The sequence below is a fragment of the Myotis nattereri genome (assembly GCF_964212035.1).
Source record: "Myotis nattereri genome assembly, chromosome: 5".
In the NCBI taxonomy this organism is placed as follows: Eukaryota; Metazoa; Chordata; class Mammalia; order Chiroptera; family Vespertilionidae; genus Myotis; species Myotis nattereri.
In genome coordinates this window covers 6,138,001-6,158,575 of record NC_138080.1, presented here as the reverse complement: position 1 = coordinate 6,158,575, position 20,575 = coordinate 6,138,001, and the positions used below count along the sequence as shown (strand labels likewise).

At 43.9% G+C, this 20,575-nt stretch overlaps 1 protein-coding gene across 1 annotated transcript; it reads right to left on the bottom strand.

Annotated features, from left to right (window-relative positions):
• Window positions 1-195: 195 nt before the first annotated feature.
• On the bottom strand, window positions 196-20,349 carry GCSAML (germinal center associated signaling and motility like; the record flags this gene model as incomplete). Its single annotated transcript, XM_081091296.1, has 4 exons — window positions 196-429; window positions 1,550-1,578; window positions 18,993-19,042; window positions 20,315-20,349. 4 exons carry the CDS (start codon window positions 20,347-20,349, stop codon window positions 196-198), a joined length of 348 nt encoding a protein of 115 aa, XP_080947422.1.
• Between the last annotated feature and the right edge of the window lie 226 nt (window positions 20,350-20,575).

The window sequence follows — 20,575 nt, the reverse complement described above, 5'->3', positions numbered from 1 at the left end:
TGCCAATGCAGACGGCTTCATACAAACCACAGAGATACCATGTTTAAGAGTTTCCCAAGGCGCTATATTAAAAGGACATGATTTCTAAACTCAGGACAGAAATGAATGTTTTATGAACTGCTGAGAGAGAGGCTTCCCCAGCGGGTATCCCTCTGTACCATCTTTGTTACTGAAAGACGAAAAGGCATGAGGTGCCTAGTGGGGAAGCACAAGTTCGTAATCATGCTCCGGGGTGCAGGGCGAACGCCTGGTGATGCACGTCCTGAGGAGGGCATATTCTGTTTCTTCTTTAAATGATTTCACCCTCTTTGTGATGGAGTCAATGTTCTCATAGCCATTGTCATTGGAGCTCAAGGAGGGCTTGGGTTGAGCGTGGGGACGAATGACTGTGTAGCACACTTCTTCAGAACCACAGTCATCCTCATTTTCCTGCCAGGCACAAAGGAGAAAGAAATCAAGGATCCAGCCATCCATCAGATTCGAACCCAGCCCCTCACCCTCCTCTCTTCTTCTCTGATGAAGACCTTACACTTCAGGTGTCCAAAGCTTCGGGCCCTGATGTCTGAGAGACTCACTGAGCAAGGCGGACTGTGCTCTAAGTTACCGCTCACTCTGCTTTCCTCTCACCTCACACAATAAACAAGAAAGGAAGCACACTGCTATCCCTCCTTTAGGCCACACGTGTTGAGATAGAATATATGCAGCAATCAACACTCAGCAAGTAATTGATCAAGTTACATAACTATAGCCGAAACCGGTTTGGCTCAGTGGATAGAGCGTCGGCCTGCGGACTGAAAGGTCCCAGGTTCGATTCCGGTCAAGGGCATGTACCTAGGTTGCGGGCATGTCCCCAGTGGGGGGTGTGCAGGAGGCAGTTGATTGATGTTTCTCTCTCATTGATGTTTCTAACTCTCTATCTCTCTCCCTTCCTCTCTGTAAAAAAATCAATGAAATATATTTTTTTAAAAAAAATTAAGTTACATAACTATAAATATGCATAAGATAAAATACAATTAATAAAATTTAGATTTTTAAATAAACTTTCAATTGCATAGACTATGAAAGAAAAATTTAAAAATGAAGATACTACATAATAAAGTTAATAAAATGCTTGTGATGTAGAATTAAAAAGAATAAGCTTTTTAATGTGCCTGTTGTTATCCACCATGTTTGTGAATATAGATGTTAATTCATGGACATAAATATTGGAAACAAATGTGGAAAGTTAAAAAGAATGGATGTTTTATAGTGTCAGATTATATGTGTGTATTTACTTGATTAACTTATTTTTGTTATATTAGTTTTGAAAATTAAAATAAGACTTCAGTAGAATTATAACAAGAACTTTCCAATCATCTAAATTCAAAGCATTTAAAAATTTTCAAATTTATTTTTGTTTCTGCATTAAAATTCTCAAGAATATTATTTAAAATTTGAAAGTATTGATCAATGCATTTAGAAATTTCAAGTAAAGGAAGATCTACAGCTATGCTTACATAAAGGCATCTGGATTTTGACATTTATCAGACAAATGTAATATTTTTATTACCTGATTAGAGGTGGATAAAACTTCATTACCTAGAGGATAAAACATAAAAAGAAACCAACCTAAGAATTTTGGACATCACAGTTGGGGTTGAGGAGTGGTTAAAAGGGTAGAACGCAGTGGTGAACTGTAAAGAGGCCCACCTGACACTGAGCTTTTCAAGGCTCTAGGACAAGACCACGGAAGAACATACGTCCGGAAGCAGCATCAGTACTGTTTCTGTGTAAAGGCTACACACCAAGGCTGCTGAAGGACAGTGGCATTTGGAAGTGGGTAACACAATTTTGCCCACAAACACGCTATGAAAACAGAGTATGGCAAGGATGAAGGAAGAACGATTATAGTTATAAATTTAAGATAGAACTTCCATAAAAGCATCACAGGAAAATCATATTTTTAAGATGAATAATCATTATAGAGATAGGTACTGAAATAAGAGTAAGTTCTTCAGATTAAATACGAAGGTTGACTACATATATGAATACTGAAGCGATTTATACATATGTTAATCTGATATCCACTGTAATATATTTTTTCTTTTTCCTCTTTTTTTTTCCTTTTCTACCACTGCATATATATTTTTTAATCCTCACCTGAGGATATTTTTCCATTGATTTTTGGAGAGAGTGGAAGAGAGAGGGAAAGACAGAGAGAAACATCAATGTGAGAGAAGCCCATCGATTGGTTGCCTCCTGCCTGAGCCCCGACCAGGGCCGGGGAAGAGCCTGCAACCGTAGTATACGCCCTTGACTGGAATTGAACCTGGGACTCTTCTAGACGACCTTCTGGACAACCTTCCAGACGAAGCCAGGGCTGCGAGGAAAGCCCAGGTTTTGGGTCCCAGAAGGAAGCCGGTGCCAGCAGCTGGGGAAAGGAAGGCCCACTCTTGCATGGATTTCATGCATCGGGCCTCTCGTATGTTAATAATTTCTAATAACTAATCATTCTGCACAAATAAAAAGTCATGTTCAATGCAGTGCTTTCAAATATAAAATGCTACTTATATCCATAAAACCACATATCTTCATAAATGCAATAATTTAATTAAACAGCTATGTTTTGACTTTAATAGTGTTTTATAATCATAAACGGAGGAAATTATGTAGCCTAGAAACAGAATTCAGTTGTAGCGTTAGAAACAGCAATTTGGAGGACCAAGTGTCAGTGTGATCGGCATCAGAAAGTCAAGGACCAGTGGTCCCACTGTTGGTGCTGAAGATGTTAAAATGTTTAGCAACAAGCATAGTTAGTCTCTGATTAAAAACATGGAGTTTGCCATTACGAAGCTAAAGGTCAGTTGAATTAACCTCCTGAGTAGACTTCTTATTTGAAGTTAGGGCATTGATTGGGGGAAATATGGCCCTTAGAATCGGAACGAGAACAACTGAGAGAAGGTCTGAGGACTGCCACGAAGCTGGACGCCAGCCTCCAACAAGTCTCTCTTGGCAGATGAAGTGCTCCCTCTGGTCTTGGATAATGAGGTTCTTTCTTCCTCAGCTGAAAAGGGGAGACTCTGTTTCTTCGTCTTTCCAGCTCCTAGAGGTTGTGCTCATTCCTCGGGTCCTGCCTCCCTGTGCTAGCGACCCGAGACCAGCAATGGCAGTTCAGATCCTTCTCCCGCCGCACCGCCCTGGCCCCGTCTCCTCTGCGTCTGTCTTCCTCCTTGTACGGACCTTTGTGTTTACCCGCCGCTCCCCTGGATAATCCAGGCTCCTCCCCCCACCTTCATACCCTTAATGCCATCACATCCTCAATGTCCCCTTTGTCATATTTTTTTTTTAAGTAGATTTAAACGCATATCTTTTGGGGCTTTTATTCTGCCTACCGCACATGTATTCTATTTTATTTAAAAAACATGAATATATCTAAAGATTTAAGAGTATAAGAATATTAAAGTGAATATGTTAATGTAACCTTATTATCTTTCTGACAATATCCCATAAAATGACAAGGAAAGCCTTTCTCTCCTCAAGGCCATGAGATAACACATTAGTGAGCACCGTGTTGTTTTCTGAAATGCTAATTTCACTTGCTGTTTGTTTTTTTTGTAAACGTGGTAGCCCTATTGTGATTTGTAAGACCTTAGTGCACTACAGTGGCTACTCTGCAATTCAATTCAATAATTGTGATTGACTTCAACAGTTGGTATCAGGAATTGTTAAAAGCAACACACTCCCCAACGTGTGAGAGTCTGGTCTTAGTTGTATCACCTGGTTTGGTTTAGAGGCAGAAAGGGTGCCATCAGTGTTAATATATGGACACAAATGGTCCATGATATGCGTGGCAAAAGGTTTATTAAAGTTTACCTGTGGTCACCAGGATGGAAGAGGCCAGCCTAAATGACTGCTTAAACAGGCCATTACAAAAAGAATGCGGAATGTAGACACTGACCTGTGATCCAATTGCTCCTGGAGTACATAAGCAGAGAATATGATGCATTCATGCCTTTAAAGTTGTGATTCAATAAATAAGGCATAGTTCTAATAAGTAGACATTGATTTTTAAATGTTATTTTCACAACCAGAATCTAAAGTTGTAATATTTTTTAATTTTAAGACAATTTTCCATATGAAGAAACCAAAATTTAAAGAATATGAGTAACTTGCCTCAAAGTTGATATATATGACAAAGAACTTTGATAAAATCCACAGCGCAGAACTAGCAGACACTGGCGCTTTAAAGATGTGGTGATCTGGCTCTCAGCTTCTCCCAGAACCAAACTGGAAATACAACTCAATTGGGGGAAAATCACCCTGAATTACTAACTAAAGACTATCTGAAAAGGGGGCTTATTTATTTTTCTTTTTTAAAATATATTTTTATTGATTTCAGAGAGGAAGGGAGAAGAGATAGAAACATCAACGATGAGAGAGAGTCATTGATTGGCTGCCTCCTGTTTGTGCCACACTGGGGATTGAGCCTGTAACCCGGGCATGGGCGCTGACTGGGAATGAACTGTGACCTCCTGGTTCATAGGTTGATGCTCAACCACTGGCTGGGCTGAGGAGGAGACTTTTAAACAAGGGCGGACGGAAGAAGCCACCTCGAGGATGGTAGGAAGGGTGGAGATGTGACAGGGCTGGCCCTGCTCCCACAGGCAGTGCTGAGGTTATGGAGGGATAGTTCAGCAGCAAGAGGTTCCCCAGAGAGGCATGAAGGCTAAACACCAAGCCAGGCTCCCCAGCCCAGAGCGCCAGAGCTGGGAACCGGTGCCCATAGAGCATCCAGCTGTAAAAGGTGGCAGGGTTTCTGAATGCCAAGGAGAGGCACAGCCCCTTTGAGACAAGAGCACCCTCTCAAAGGGCCAACTCACAAAATTTTGTTCGCAGCCACTCACCCTGGGCTCAGGTGACTCATGTCTGTCACCTGAGGAGAATCTGGGGCTGGGGCTGGGGCTCTGGGAGACAGGGGGCGAACAGCCATCAGGACCCCTGTACTGAGTCATCCTCCAGGACCGCAGCAGCCATCTTTCTGCAGCAGAGAGGTCCTCTCTGCACAGTACCAGCCTGGGAAAAGCAATTAACCCACCCTCTGGACTCCTGCTCACCCACAGCAATAGTAACCCTGCTGAGGAGTCAGTGGCACCGGCTGGGACACAGCAGTCCGGGCAGACTCAGGGGTGTCAGTGGCCAGCTGTGGGATTAGGTCATTCCCTCCAATTTCCCGTGAGCCTGACTGGTGCTTCCCTCTCATGGGAGATCCAATAGGAACACCCTCGCAACTTCTGGGCCCCAGAGGCCCCACCCACTGACTCCTAGGGGCCCTGCCCGCAAGGTTGGGGGAAATCCGAGATAGACGCAGAGGTGTGACTCTGGGGCAAGGGCTCACACCCACCATCTTCCCTGAAGCTGAAAACACCTCCCCCTCATGGGAGACCCAATAGCCCCATCCTCCTGATTCGACCAGAGGACCTTTCAGTGACTGGGCCTTTTCAGTGACTAAAACTAAAAGCCAGCCAGCAGGCGCAGGCACTGAGGTAGGCCCTGGTGCCTTGGGACACTTGCTGCCAGGCCTCTAAGCCCTGTGCTAGCAAAAGCTGGCCTTAGAGTGCAGCTTGGTCCTTCCCGTGCACAGCCGAGCCCAGCAGAGGAAGCCACAAACTGTGGATACCTTGTAGCTTCACACAGGTGACGGAGAGCCAGGCACAGACAGCAGTCTGACCTTGGCTTACAAAAGAGTCCCTCCAAAGAGGCCCAGAGCCAGCACAGCGAGTGGCCAGCTTCATACAGCGTCAGAGCAGGATGCCTCTTGGCCATCTGTATGTCCCCTTTGGAGAAGTAGCTATTTAGGTCCTTTGCCCATTTTCTAACTGGATTGTTTGACTTCCTTTTGTTAAGTTGCTTTGAATTTGTAGATTGCTTTGGGTAGTATGGACATTTTAATGATATTGATTCTACCAATCCATGAACACAGTATATTCTTCCAGTTGTTTATATCTTCTTCTATCTCTTTTTTCAACATCCTGTAGTTTTCTGGGTACAAGTCTTTTACACCTTGGTTAAGTTTATTCCTACATATATTAATATTTTTGTTGCAATGGTAAATTGGACTGTTTGTTAAGTTTCTCTTTGCCGAATTAATTTATTAAATCTAGGGTTTTCTAGTACCATATCATGTCATCTGCGAATAATGAGAGTTTCACTTGCTCCTTTCCAATTTGGATGCCTTTTATTTCTTCTTCTTGTCTGATCACTGTGGCTAGGACATCCAGTAATATGTTGAATAAGAGTGGTGAAAACAGCCCTAGTCGTTTTGGCTAAGTGGATAGAGCATCAGCCTGTGGACTAAAGGATCCCAGGTTTGAGTCCATTCAAGGGCACATGCCTGGGTTTTGGGCTCACTCCCTAATAGGGGGCATGCAGGAGGCAGCTGGTCAGTGATTCTCATCATTGATACTTCAATTTCTCCCTCTCCCTCTCCCTTCCTCTTTGAAATCAATTTAAAAACAAAACAAAAAAGGACTGGTGAAAGCAGACATCCCTGGCTTGTTCCTGTTCTTAGGGGAAATGGTTTTAGTTTTCGCCCATTGAGTATGATGTTAGCTGTAGGTTTGTCATGTATGGACTTTATTATGTTGAAATATGACCCCTCTATTTCCACTTTGCTGAGCGATTTTATCAAAAACGGGTGTTGGATTTTGTTGAATGCTTTTTCAGTGTCTATTGATATGCTCATGCGATAGTTGTCTTTCAGTTTGTTTATGTGACGTATCATATTTATTGATTTGAGAATACTGTACCAGCCTTGCATCCCTAGGATAAATCCCACTTGGTCATGATTTATGATATTTCTAATATATCGCTGGATCCGATTTGCTAATATTGAGGATTTTAGCATCTATGTTCATCAGGGATATTGGCCTGTACTTCTCTTTCTTTGTAGTGCCTTTATCTGGTTTTGGAATTAGGATAATGCTGGTCTCATAAAAAGAGTTTGGAAGTGTTCCTTCCTCTGGATTTTCTGGAATAGTTTGAGGAGTACAGGTGTTAGTTCTTCTTTGAATGTTTGGAAAAACTCCCCTGTGAAGCCGTCTGGACCAGGGCTTTTGTTTGCTGGGAGTTTTGGTTTTCTGATTCTTCCTGATTCATCTTTGGGAGATTGTATTTTTCTAGAAATTTGTTCATTTCATCCACATTGTCTAGCTTGTTGTCAATAGTTATTCATAGTATATTCTTACAACCCTTTGTATTTCTGTGGTGTCAATTGTTACGTCTCTGCTTTTGTTTATGACTTTTTTTATTATTTGGGTCCTTTCTCTTTGTTTCTTGATAAGTCTGGCTAATAGTTCATCAATCTTGTTTATCTTTTCAGAGAGTCAGCTCTTGGTTTCATTGATCTTTTATTTATTTATTTATTTATTACTCTTTATGTCATTTATTTCTGCTCTAATCTTTATTATTTCCTTTGTGATCTGACACTTGTTTTGTATACTAACATATGGTCTATCTTTGAGAATGATCCATGTGCACTTGAGAAGAATACATATTCTGCAGCTTTGGGGTAAAATGTTCTATGAATGTTAATTAAATTCATCTGATCCAGTGTGTCCTTTAGAGTCACTGTTTCCTTGTTAATTTTTTTTCTGGAAGATCTATCCAGTGAAGTCAGAGGAGTGTTAAAGTCCCCTACTATGACTATTGTTGTCGATCTCTCCATTAAAGTCCTCTAGAAGTTTTTAAAAAAGATATGTTTAGGTGCTCCTATATTGGGTGCATATATGTTTACTAGGGTTATATCCTCTTGTTTGATTGATCCCTTTAGTATTATGTAGTGACTTTTGTTATCTCTTGTGATGACCTTTATTTTGAAATCTATTTTGTCAGATATGAGTATTGCTACCCCAGCTTTTCTCTTCCTTTTCCGTTTGCAAACTGGAATTACAACTAAAATATACAGTCAAACTTCAATTTTCTAATGTCTCCCATCTCAAACAATTTGGTTCCTGACCAAATTAGTCATAGAAAAATGGGAACAAAACTTCTCAGGCGACAAAGATGAGTCAGTTTACCACTAAACCTCATGTTGTCAATGTCTCAGGAAATTGTGCTGTGAATATTTATTGAGAAATATCACCATGACAAAGAAATAGCAAACCATGCAATAAACTTGTTCAATGACAATGCAGTGTTTCACTTCAGGCAAGTGTTAAAATGCAGACAAAACCAAAAATCAGCCGAAACCGGTTTGGCTCAGTGGATAGAGCGTCGGCCTGCGGACTGAAGGGTCCCGGGTTCGATTCCGGTCAAGGGCATGTGCCTGGGTTGTGGGCACGTCCCCAGTGGGAGATGTGCAGGAGGCAGCTGATCGATGTTTCTCTCTCATCGATGTTTCTGGCTTTCTATTTCTCTCCCTTCCTCTCTGTGAAAAATCAATAAAATATATTAAAACAAAACAAAACAAAACAAAAAAAAAATCATTGGATAGATTTTTAGTGAGACAGGCCCAGTGAGCCTGGAGCAAGTTCTAGTGGAGCAGAGGCAAAAGAGAGAAAGAACCCCAGAAGAAGAGCTGTGCCACGCCAGCACAGCCAAGGGTGAATTTGGGGAGGGGCGGTGAAGGATTGAAGAAAAGACAGACAAGAGAATACAGCTGGGGCTCGGTGGATCTCCCTGCCTGGATGAGGACACAAAAGACCCAGCCTGCGAGCCGATGCTTTATTTATAGTCTGATTAAAACAAGGGTAGATTAACATGTATACAAATGTTCTTGTTTTGGCAACACTTGCTGCACCTCCCACAGTCCATGAGCTACTTGGGAAGGAATTAGGGAGGGCTACAAGGTCAGGCTTAATTATGCTAGGAGAGCTCTGCCCTCCAGGCCGGGACTTGTTTGTGGCCCTGCCACAGGTCAGCCTGAGGCTTGACCCTAGAGCCACTCCCTACAAAGAGCTACCTGATGTTTTTATGGAAGGGGACTCCTCTTCTAAACAATAACATCCCTCCATCCCACTTCTCCATTTCAACCATCAGTAGCTCTCAACATTAAGGGTAAGTTCTAGTGTGTACATACATTTTCATTTTTTTACTGTACATTTTATTTCCTTTTTGTAAAATTTTCATTTCCATTTTATGTGTTTTTTAAAACGTTTATAGATTAAACAGTACATTAGACATGCACTGTATACAAGAAAGGTTAAAATAGGGAGTCATTTGGGGGTCTGGAATGGATTAATTCAATTTACATTATTTCTAATGGGAAAAAAATGATTCGGTTTTCGAACAAATCGCTTCTTAAACAGCTTTCTGGAATGAATTAAGTTCAAGAACCAAGGTTCCACTGTAGAACAATCAACCTGAATAACCAACCAAAGACTAGTTGAACAGAAGTCTTATAACCAAGGATCTACAGAGGAAACCACATCGTGAGTGGTAGAAAGGGTGGAGGCGTGAAAAGGGTTGGCCTTGCTCCCATGGGTGGTGGCTGAGATCCCAGAGAGATATCTCAGCTGCAGTGGTTCCCCTGGTAGGTTTTAAACAGGTTGCTCAGGGCCTGTCACAGGGAGTGCCAGACATTGACCAAAAGGCCCCAGAACAGACGGAACCAGTGCTCAAGGAACGTAGTAAGAACTTCAACAGCATGAAGAAGACATAAAAGGACCCCCAAAAGAACCAGTCAGACATGAAGAATACACTATCTGAAATAAAGAATACACACAAAGGAATAAACAGTAGGGTGGATGAAGCCAAAGATTGAATCAGCAATTTGGAAGACAAGGCAGCAGAAAACACCCAATTAGAGTAGCAAAAATTCAATTTAAAGAAATGAGGATGGTTGTTGGAAGCTACCCATTGTCTTCACTATCAGAGAAATGTAAACAAGGAGCCCGGAACACTGGTGAACCTTGAGCCCTGGCAAGGGCCAGAGCAATGCACCGATTGTTTAGTTGAGACAATGGTAGCTCAAGCAATTTCCTGACCAAATAGTCTCAGAGTAAATCTTTACTAATATTTACTGACCTTTAAGATAGTCTGTCCATTACCAGAATTGCCTGCCTGACTAAGGGCTATATTTGTATCCAAAATTGAATAAAAGGTTGGCAAGGCCTGGGCACCAGTGAAGTCCTTCCCCTTGTGTTGGACTTTCCGCCTGGCCCCCAATATTTCCAAATTATTATTTCTTGTCTCATCTCTGTCATTTGCTCGCAGCCCTTCTCCAGATCCCAAACCCTGAACCACGCAGGACGTGGCTCACACAGATGGTGTAAGGGACCCTTGGGACAACATCAAGCATAACAACATCCAAATCATTTGGGTACCATAAGGAGAAGAGAGAATGCAGACTGATGGACATGCAGACTTGTAACTGGACAACCAAGGGGTCCAGCCTGCCTGTCACTTATTCAGCCAATTAAGCAGGGTCAGGGTTGAATCATATATGAGCATTTATTCCAATAGTGCCGGCAGCAGGGAGAGGAGCAGGTCACCCACAAAAATCTGCCCTGCCCTCCCCATAAGCCAGCTGCTTATATTGGGTAGAAGGACAAAGATTATGTGGGAAAGTAGGAATTACAGACATGGGAAAGAAGGCACGGAATTATCATCATGTGGGCTGGGAGAGGAGGATTGCAGGAGGAGAGGCACCTCTGGGCCCCCCAGGACCAGATTACAGGCAAAAGGGGCTGGGATTGTAAGGAGCAGGTGCCTCCTCAACTAGACTGTTTCAGCCATGAGGTTGTAACTCTTTCCTAATGACAGGCAGTTCTCAGAAGGAGGATGGTAGCTCCCATGTCCCAGGGTGCACAACTCCCAACAAGGTTAGAATGTGCTTTTTCTAATCAGAACAGAACCGTCATGGTTATAGAGCATGATTAATATTACTTATAATTGCCGCTGGTCCCCAAGATTCTATTTCTGCCCTTAACAGACTGGTGCAATCACTATGGAAAGCAGTATAGAGTTTTCTTATAAAATTAAAAATGGAATTGTCATGACCCAGTGATCCCACTGATGCAAAAGAATGTATGCATCCATATGTTCATTAAAATGTTATTTTCAATGGCCAAAATTTGGAAGCAGCCCAGGTGCCCATCAGTAGATAAGTGGATAAAAGAACTGTGATACAGCTCTAGCTGATTTGGCTCAGCGAATAGAGCATTGGCCTGTGGATTGAAAGGTCCCAGGTTCAATTTTGGTCAATGGCACATGTCCCCGTTGTAGGCTCAGTCCCCAGTAGGGGACATACAGGAGGCAACTGATCAATGATTTTCTCTCATCATAGATGTTTCTATCTCTCCCTCTCCCTACCTCTCTGAAATAAATAAAATCCTATCCTATATAATAAAAGGGTAATATGCAAATCGACCAAACGGAGGAATGACCGGTTGCTATGATGCACACTGACCACCAGGGGGCAGACGCTCAAAGCAGAAACTCCCACAGGGGGAGCTGCTCAGCCAGAAGCCACCTGACAGCTGGTGAGCACAGCGGAGGTGGGAGCAGCGGTGGTGGGAGCCTCTCCCGCCTCCGCAGCAGCGCTAAGGATGTCCAACTGCAGCTTAGGTCCGCTCCCTAAGCTGTCAGTCAGATGTCCCCCGAGGGCTCCTGGACTGCGAAAGGGCACATGCTGGGCTGAGGGACTCCCCTGCCCCCCAGGTGTGCATGAATGTTGTGCACCGGGCCTCTAGTATATGTATATATATATTTTAAAAACGGTGGTACATTCACATAATGGAATACTGTAAAAAAGAAGGAAATCTTGCATTTTGCAATAGCATGGATAAAACTGGAGTGTATTATGCTAAGTGAAATAAGCCAATCAGAGAAAGACAAATACTATATGGTTTCACTTATATGTGGAACTTCAGGAAAAAAATAAACAAACAAAATAGAAACAAACTCATAGAGCCCTGCTGGAGGGGCTCAGTTGGTTAAGTGTTGTCCTGCTGGACCAAAGGGTTGCCAGTTCGATTCCCTGCACATACCTGGGTAGGAGACAGGCCTGTGATCCATCTTCAGCATAGTCAACTTTTAGAAAACAAACAGCACGTGGCCAGTCGGTTACCGAATTTCCCCAAGGTAAAGGGGGAGAGGGTACAAGAACAAAGAACTGTGCATGTGACCAGTAGCACATTTTCCAGGAAGATCTGCCTAGACCAGGGGTGGGCAATCCCTGGCATGTGTGCCAAACATGGCACGCCAGTAACTTTTGCTGGCACGCGAAACCCTCTCTTATAATCTTCCATTTACAATTTTTTTCTTAATATCGACTTTTTTATTTTTCAGATAAATTCAGTGTAGGCGCATCTTAGGTATAAATAAATAATTTTACATAACAAGTTATCTTAAAGACCATAGACATGGATTGACGAGAGAGGGGAAGAGCAATTTCTATGCCTATGCCTTAACTCTCCCTGCCTTCCTAGATCCGACCAGTGTTTTGGTTTCATCCACATACGCTTGTGGATCTTTGTTCTCAGTGATGAATTTTGTTAAGTCTCGTAATAGGAGTAGCCTGATGGATGAGAGTAGTAACGCATGCATATCTCTGAAGGTCACGAAATATAAACCTGATGTAAAATCTCTGTCATCAGTGATGCAGCAGCAAAAGTCCCACTGATAATATCAAACAGAGCCACAAAGTTTTCTGTCAGACTATCAGTGTACATGTATACGTTAAAAAACAAATGGCCGAAACCGGTTTGGCTCAGTGGATAGAGCGTTGGCCTGCAGACTGAAAGGTCCCAGGTTCAATTCCAGTCAAGGGCATGTACCTTGGTTGTGGGCACATCCCCAGTAGGAGATGTGTAAGAGGCAGCTGATTGATGTTTCTCTCCCATCGATGTTTCTAACTCTCTATCTCTCTCCCTTCCTCTGTGTAAAAAATCAATAAAATATATTTTTAAAAATGTATTTTTCATCATCATATACTGTGTTTTTGTCGCTCGAATGAATTTTATTTATTTCTTCGAGGTTCTTCACAGATGTATACCTTAAGAGATATCAAGTAGGTGTGACATGTTCTCAAAAAATTAGGGTTGGCACACAGAAGAATTTTGAGTCAGAGATTTTGCTGGTTTTGGCACGCACTCACAAAAAGGTTACTCACCCCTGCCCTAGACAAAGGGAGGTGGAGACTGTCTGGTATTCGCTGGCACCCTGCCCCCGTGTGCTCCCAATAAAGCCTGTTTAATCTGGTCTCTGTTTGGACTCATGGTTTTTCCTTGCGGTGGCGTAAAACCTAAGAGAGACAACTAGAAAAGGCCTCAGCCCATTTTTTAAAATAACCCAATAGGAGACAATAAGACCCAGGTGACTTAGGGGAGAGACTGTTAACTCCACAGTACTCAGCCAGTGAGGAGCCAGAGCAGGGACGCTGGCACCATAAGGTTAAGTTGCCTATGATCACTGCTCTGTGTGTGCCTGCCTGCCCACATGTACCCGCTCTCAAGGATGTATTAAAGCTCTGGTTTTCGCCATCCTTCATGTCTCCAAGTCCATTACTGGGACTCGGACAGGTGAGACTTCTCACAGTCTCAGTTGGGGAGCATATGGAAGGCAATGGGTCAATGTTTCTCTCTTTCTCCCTTCCTCACTCTAAGCATATCCTTGGGTGAGGATTTAAAAATATATATATATTTTTTACAAAGGAACAGACTCGTAGGTGCAGAGAACAAACTGCCAGTTATAAGCGGGGAGAGGGTTGGGCGAAAAAGGTAAAGGGACCAAGAAAAAAAGTGAGAGGCAAGATGGCTGCAGACTAGCTGGATGCTGTGTCCCCTTGCTCCCAGCCAGGGGGCAGATTTACAGCGAAGCTACTGCACAATCCACTGGAAACACCAAGCGAAGTGCAGCTGACTAGAACTGCTGCATCTAGGGAGCACTGACGGAGCCACCTGGGACCTACAGGAGGACTGCCATTGTGGAAAGGGAGGACCCCGCCCCGCCCCGCCCCCGCCTGTGTGGCCGATGTGAGGCAGGAGGGATATCATGGCTGCAAAGCTCCTTCCCTCTGGGCGTGTGAGGCCTCAACCCCACACCCAGAGCAGCAGAGATGGGAAGCAGAGCCGGCCTAGCACTGGGCACAGGGAACCTTGGTCTGCGCCTTCCCAGGGGAGGAGCCCTCTTGTCAGCCGCCCAGCTGAGAACGTGGCTCCAGGCTCTGCTGCTGGAGGGGCTTCGCTGCCATGATTCCGTCTGGAAGAGGAGTCTGCGGGCCGCACCCAGCAGCAGCTTTGAGGGATCCTCAACTGTCTTTTTTTAAAATATATTTTTATTGATTTCAGAGAGGAAGAGAGGGGTGAGAGAGATAGAAACAACCATGATGAGAGAGAATCATTGATTGGCAATCTCACTTCTGGGTATTTATCCAAAGAAATCCAAAACATTAATTCAAAAAGATATATGCACCCCCGTGTTTATTGCAGCACTATTTACAACAGCCAAAGCATGACTGGTCTCAGAGGGGAGGCTTGGGGGCGATGGGAAGGGATTAACCAAAGAATGTATATGCATATAGGGATCGCCAAGGACACAGATAATAGTGTGGTGAAGCCAGAGATAGGGCAGGGGTTGGGTGGAGCAAGGAAGTGAGTGGGGGAAGGGGGAATAGGGGGCATTTATAATAATGTCAACAATAAAAAATAAATTTTAAAAAAAGATAAGAAACCATCTTAAGTGTCCACTGATAGACAATTGGATAAAGCCAGTTTGGCTCAGTGGATGGAGTGTTGGCCTGAGGACTAAAGGGTCCTGGGTTCAATTCTAACCAAGGGCATATGCCTGGGTTGCAGGCTCGATCCCCCCAGTAGGGGGTGTGCTGGAGGCAGCCAATCAATAATTCTCTGTCATCATTGATGTTTCTATCTCTATCGCTCTCCCTTCCTCTCTGAAATCAATAATAAAATTTTTTAAATAAAAAAAGTTGTACATTTATGCAGTAGAGTATTATTCAGCCATAAAAAAGAATAAAATCTTACCATTTGTGACACTATGGATGGACTCATAGGGTATTATGCTAAGTGAAATAAGTCAGACAGATAAAGAAAAATACCATAGGGTTTCACTTATATTTGGGGAATCTAAAAAACAAAATATATGAAATAAAACAAAGAATCTCATAAATACAGAGAACAATTTGATGTTTGCCAGTTGGAAGTGGTTCTAGGGGGCTGGGGGCTGGTGAAGGGATTAAGAAGTACAAATTGCCCGTTACAAAAACAGTCAAAGGAAGGCAAAGTCCAGCATGGGGAATATAGTCAATAATCCCACGTAATGAAAGGCTAGTATGCAAATCAACTGAATGGCAGAACGAATGGTCGCTATGACGCGCACAGACCACCAGGGGGCAGACGCTCAATGCAGGAGCTTTCCCCTGGTGGTCAGTGCACTCCCACAGGGGGAGCACTGCTCAGTCAGACGCAGGCTCATGACTGGCGAGCACAACACGGTGGTGGGAGCCTCTCCCGCCTCTGCAGCAGGGCTAAGGACAACTATATTCAAGCTGTCAGTCGGATATTCGCCAAAGGTTCCCAGACTGCAAGAGGGCGCAGGCCAGGCTGAGGGACCAGCCCCTCCCCCGCCCTCCCCCCCCCCACACACACTGAGTGTACGAATTTTGTGTACTGGGCCTCTAGTATTATAATAACTATATATGGTGTCAGGTGGATACTATACTTATGGGGTGATCATTTGTAAAGTATATAAATGTCTAATCATTACACTGTACACCTGAAACTAATATAGTACCGTATGTCAACTGTAATTACAATTTTAAAAATTATAATAAAACTAGAGGCCTGGTGCACAAAAATTTGTGTACTTGGGGGGTTACCTCAGCCCGGCCTGTGCCCTCTCGCAGTCTGGGACCCCTCGGGGGATGTCCTGCTGGCTTAGGCCCACTCCCTAGGGGATCGGGCCTAAGCTGGCAGTCAGACATCCCTCTGGCAGCCTGGGAGCCCTCGGGGGATGTCCACTTGCCAGCGGGGAGCAGACCTAAGCTGCAGTTGGACATCCTTAGTGCTGCTGAGGACGTGGGAGAGGCTCCCACCACCACTGCTGTGCTGGCAGCCGTCAGCCTGGCTTGTGGCTGAGCAGAGCTCCCCCTGTGGGAGTGCACTGATCACCAGAGGGCAGCTCCTGCATTGAGCGTCTGCCCCCTGGTGGTCAGTGTGTGTCATAGTGACCAGTCATTCCCAGTCATTCTGTTGTTAGGGTCAATTTGCATATTACCCTTTTATTATATAGGATAGAGGCCTGGTGCATGGGTGTGGGCCGGCTGGTTTGCCCTGAAGGGTGTTCCTGATCAGGGTGGGGGTCCTGCTGGGGTACCTGGCCAGCCTGAGTAAGGGGCTGAGGGCTCTTTTCAGGTTGGCCACACCCCCTTCAGGGTGGGGGTCCCCACTGGGGTGCCTGGCCAGCCTGGGTGAGGGGCTAATGGCTGATTGCAGGCTGGTCAAGCCCCCCAGTGGGGACCCTCACCCTGTGGAGGTTTGGCCAGCCTGGGTGAGGGGCTGAGGGCTGTTTTCAGGCTGGTCACACCCCATTCAGGGTGAGGGGGTCCCGCTGGGGTGCCTGGCAAGCCTGGGTGAGGGGCTGAGGGCCGTTTTCAGGCTGGCCATGCCTGTGGGCTGGAAGCAGGTATCTGGGATTTATTTAACTTCTATAATTGAAACTTTGTAGCCTTGGTCCTGCTAGAAGCCTGGGTTGCCCCTGGCAACCCATGTTCCCAGCCCTTCCTTGAGCAGAGGCCATGGCGGCTGGAAGCAGGTATTTGGGATTTATTTATCTTCTATAATTGAAACATTGTAGCCTTGAGCAGAGCTCAGGGATGTCCAGGGCAGGAGGGAAGCTTGGTTTCCTCCATCGCCGGGGGCAACCTAAGCCTCCTGCTCACTCCAGCTCCGTGGTCGCCGCCACCTTTGTGACGGAGTGAGGGAGTGAGGGTGTGATGGTTAATTTGCATATTACTCTTTTATTAGATAGGCTACATATAAGTATATATGACCCACTTTAAGCTTAGGACTTTGAAATTTTAGTGAAAAAGGACAAATTTGATGAGAACAATGCATGTTACAAAGCTGACAAAATTAAACAAAAAATGTGAATACTCTGTAACTTCCATCAAATATTAAGAGACATAAGGTCAATCCTACACAAACTCTTCAAGAGAGTAAAACAAGTTCCAAGGCTGGACCACTGAGGAGCACCAGCATTTTATTTTATTTATTTTTTAAAAAATATATTTTATTGATTTCTTACAGAGAGGAAGGGAAAGGGAAAGAGAGTTAGAAACATCGACGAGAGAGAAGCACCGATCAGCTGCCTCTTGCACACCCCCTACGGGGAATGTGCCCGCAACCAAGGTACATGCCCTTGACTGGAATCGAACCTGGGACCCTTCAGTCCGCAGGCCAACGCTCTATCCACTGAGCCAAACTAGTCAGGGCGAGCACCAGCATTTTAGATGTGCCCAGGAAAGGGTAATGTTAGGTGGTGGAGAAATGGCTGTGAGTGAGGATGCAAACAGCAGAGTGTGGTGTCAAACGGAGGAAGGAGCGATTTCAGGAAAGAGATAAAGTGGAGGAAGGAGCGATTTCAGGAGGGAGTTGTTGAGCAGCATTTGTAAGTGCTGGAGATAAAGCGATTGAGATTAAGACTGAACATTGCATTTTAATGTCTGTAGTAGTTACCTTTGGGGAGAGGCATTTGGCTTTTTTTAAACATGACCAATGTTAGTACAACTATATACAACCAAATAATTATTTCATCAGGAAGGAAAAGAGCCTTATGATTTCACTCATATGTAGGATATAAAACAGAAAGCAACAAATGAACAAACAACTCACAGACAAAGACAAACATAATGGTGGTTACCAAAGGAGAAGAAGGGTGGAAGGAGGATGAAGCAGGTATAGGAGGTCAAATATATGGTGATGAAGGGAAACTAGATTTTGGGTGGTGAGCACACAATGCAAAACACAGATGAATTGTAAACTTGGAACATATAATGTTATTAACCAAGTTACCTCAATAAATTTAATTATAAAAATTGTCTCATATGGCAATTTTATGTGCAATACACTATGATTTTTTTAAAAAGTATGTTATTCTATTTATGATAATGATGACATTGGAAAAATATTTATTTCATTGCCCTAGCCAGTTTGGCTCAGTGGATAGAGCTTTGGCCTGTGGACCAAAGGGTCCCAGGTTTGAATCCGGTCAAGGGCACATACTTCAGTTGCAGTTTCCTCCCTGGCCCAGGCCCTGCTTGGGGCATGTGCAGGAGGCAACCAATTGATGTGCTTTTCTCATGTCGATATTTCTCCCTTCTTTCCTTCTCTCTTTTACTCTCTCTAAAAATCAATGGAAAAATAGCCTCTGGTGAGGGATATATATATATATTCATAGACCATTTAAAAATTAATATATTTATTTCATAGACCATCAAGTACACTCAGTGGAGCTGAGAGATTGGAAAGTGACATGGCTAGACAATTCTTTGAAGAAGTTTGACTGTAAGAGGAGAAGACAGTTGAAGCAACAGTAATGAGAAAAGTTAGTGTCCTTCAGATAAGCCTGTCCCAAGGGACTAAGCATCGTTATTTATAGTTGTCCCTTTTAAAGTAATCACATGATTACTACACATAGATACTAAATCAGACAGAGTAAATGCATGAGCAAAGAAGATATACTTAACACCAACTAATATTCCAAATAGCCCTATTTTGAAATAACAATATGGAAATTCAAATCCATAGGATTTTGATTAATTGCTTCCTATAGAAGTGCACAAAGTGTTGCTTGAAAGAAATTATATATAGATACTACTATAATACAAATAATAATAAAATCAGTTTTGTGAGGCAAAAAATGAAGGGCTAAGACATTTCTGTGAAGACTCCAGCCACGTCTCCTCCAATCCTGACAGAGTATCAGAATCACAGCTAATTTGGATGTTTAATTTACAGCTTCCCTAGTAAAACAAATATTGTGAAGCAATGACTTACTTTTCTTATCTTGACATCGATTTCCTTTCTCCAGTGCAGTAATTTCCTGCCTACAAGAGAAAGAGATAACGTGAGACACTCCACTTTTCCGAAGCTGAAATTGTGCTTGAAAGAAATGTTTCATTGCTCTTAACCTAAGGCCATTGCTAGATTGACAATTTAAAAGTTAAATAAAATTGAAATCCTGCTTACCCTGTTTTTTAAAAATATGTTTTTATTGAGTTTTTAAAGAGAGAGAGAGGGAGAGGGAGGGAGAGATGGAAACATCAATGAGAGAGCAACATCGATTGGCTGCCTCCTGCATGCCCCCTACTGGGGGTAGAGCCCACAATCCAGGCATGTGCCCTGACCTGGAATGAAACCGGCATCCTCTTGGTGCATGGGAGGTACTCACCCAACTGAGCCTCACCGGCTGGGCATACTTACCCTGTTTTGTTTTTTTTCTGAAACACCATGAAATATAGCTGATAACACTGTATTGTATAATGTAAATTAGCCGAGAGTAGAATTTAAATGCTCTCACCAAAACAAACAAAAAAAGCTAAATATGTGAGGTGGTGAATGTGTTAATTAACTCAATGGAGGGGATCTTTTAAAATGTATACATAAATCAAATCACAATGTACACTTTAAATGGATTTTTTTAATATTTTGGTGGGGTAACTGCCTGTAGTTCTTTTCTAGTTATTTGGTCTGTCACAGTGCCATATATATATATATATATATATATATATATATATATATATATATATATTTTAGGAGCCCAGTGCCCAAATTCATGCACCCTGAAAGGAACTGTGGGCCACGAGGCTGCAGTGGGCACAGGGGCAGCCCATCCTCGGCCCATCCCCCACGACCCCTCCTGGCCCCTCCCTCCGCAGCCCCTGGTCCCCTGTCTGCTGGCAGCACTGATAGCGCAGAGCAATTGGGGCCGGCACCAGCAACAGGTGCAAGCGGGGCCAGCGCCATCAGCGGGTGTGAGCAACTGGCCCGGATTGCCCCTCAGAAAGAGGGGCAGGTGGAGAAGCCCTCAGGGGTGATCGGGGCCAGCAGCCGCCGCTCACACCCACTGACAGTGCCAAGTGATCGGGGCCGGCAGCGAGGACTGGCAGCGGTATGAGCAGTGGCTCTGGTGCCAACAGCAGGTGCGAGCAGGGCTGGTGCCGGCAGCAGGTGTTAGCGCCGGGCAGGACCATGGCGTGTGAGAGCAAAGAGTTTTCAGTAACCACCAAATGCTCGCGCCAGTGACAGTGACCAGTATCCCACGTTGGTCTGGTGCCCTCGCTCACCTGCTCCACCATCCTGCCGTGGCTGGCGCTCACCATGTTCTGTGCTCTGCCACCCGCTGCCGACGCATGCTATGTTCTGCATGTGCCCCCTGGTGGTCAGCACACATCATAGCTACTGTTGTTCGGTTGTTCCACCATTCGGTCTATTTGCATATTAGCCTTTTATTATATAGGATATATATATATACATACACATATTTTTTTTAATTAAAAATTTTAATGTTGAGATTCCAAAATGGTGGTGGAGTAAGTAGAAGCCACACTGATCATGCTCCCAGGACCAAACTGGAATTA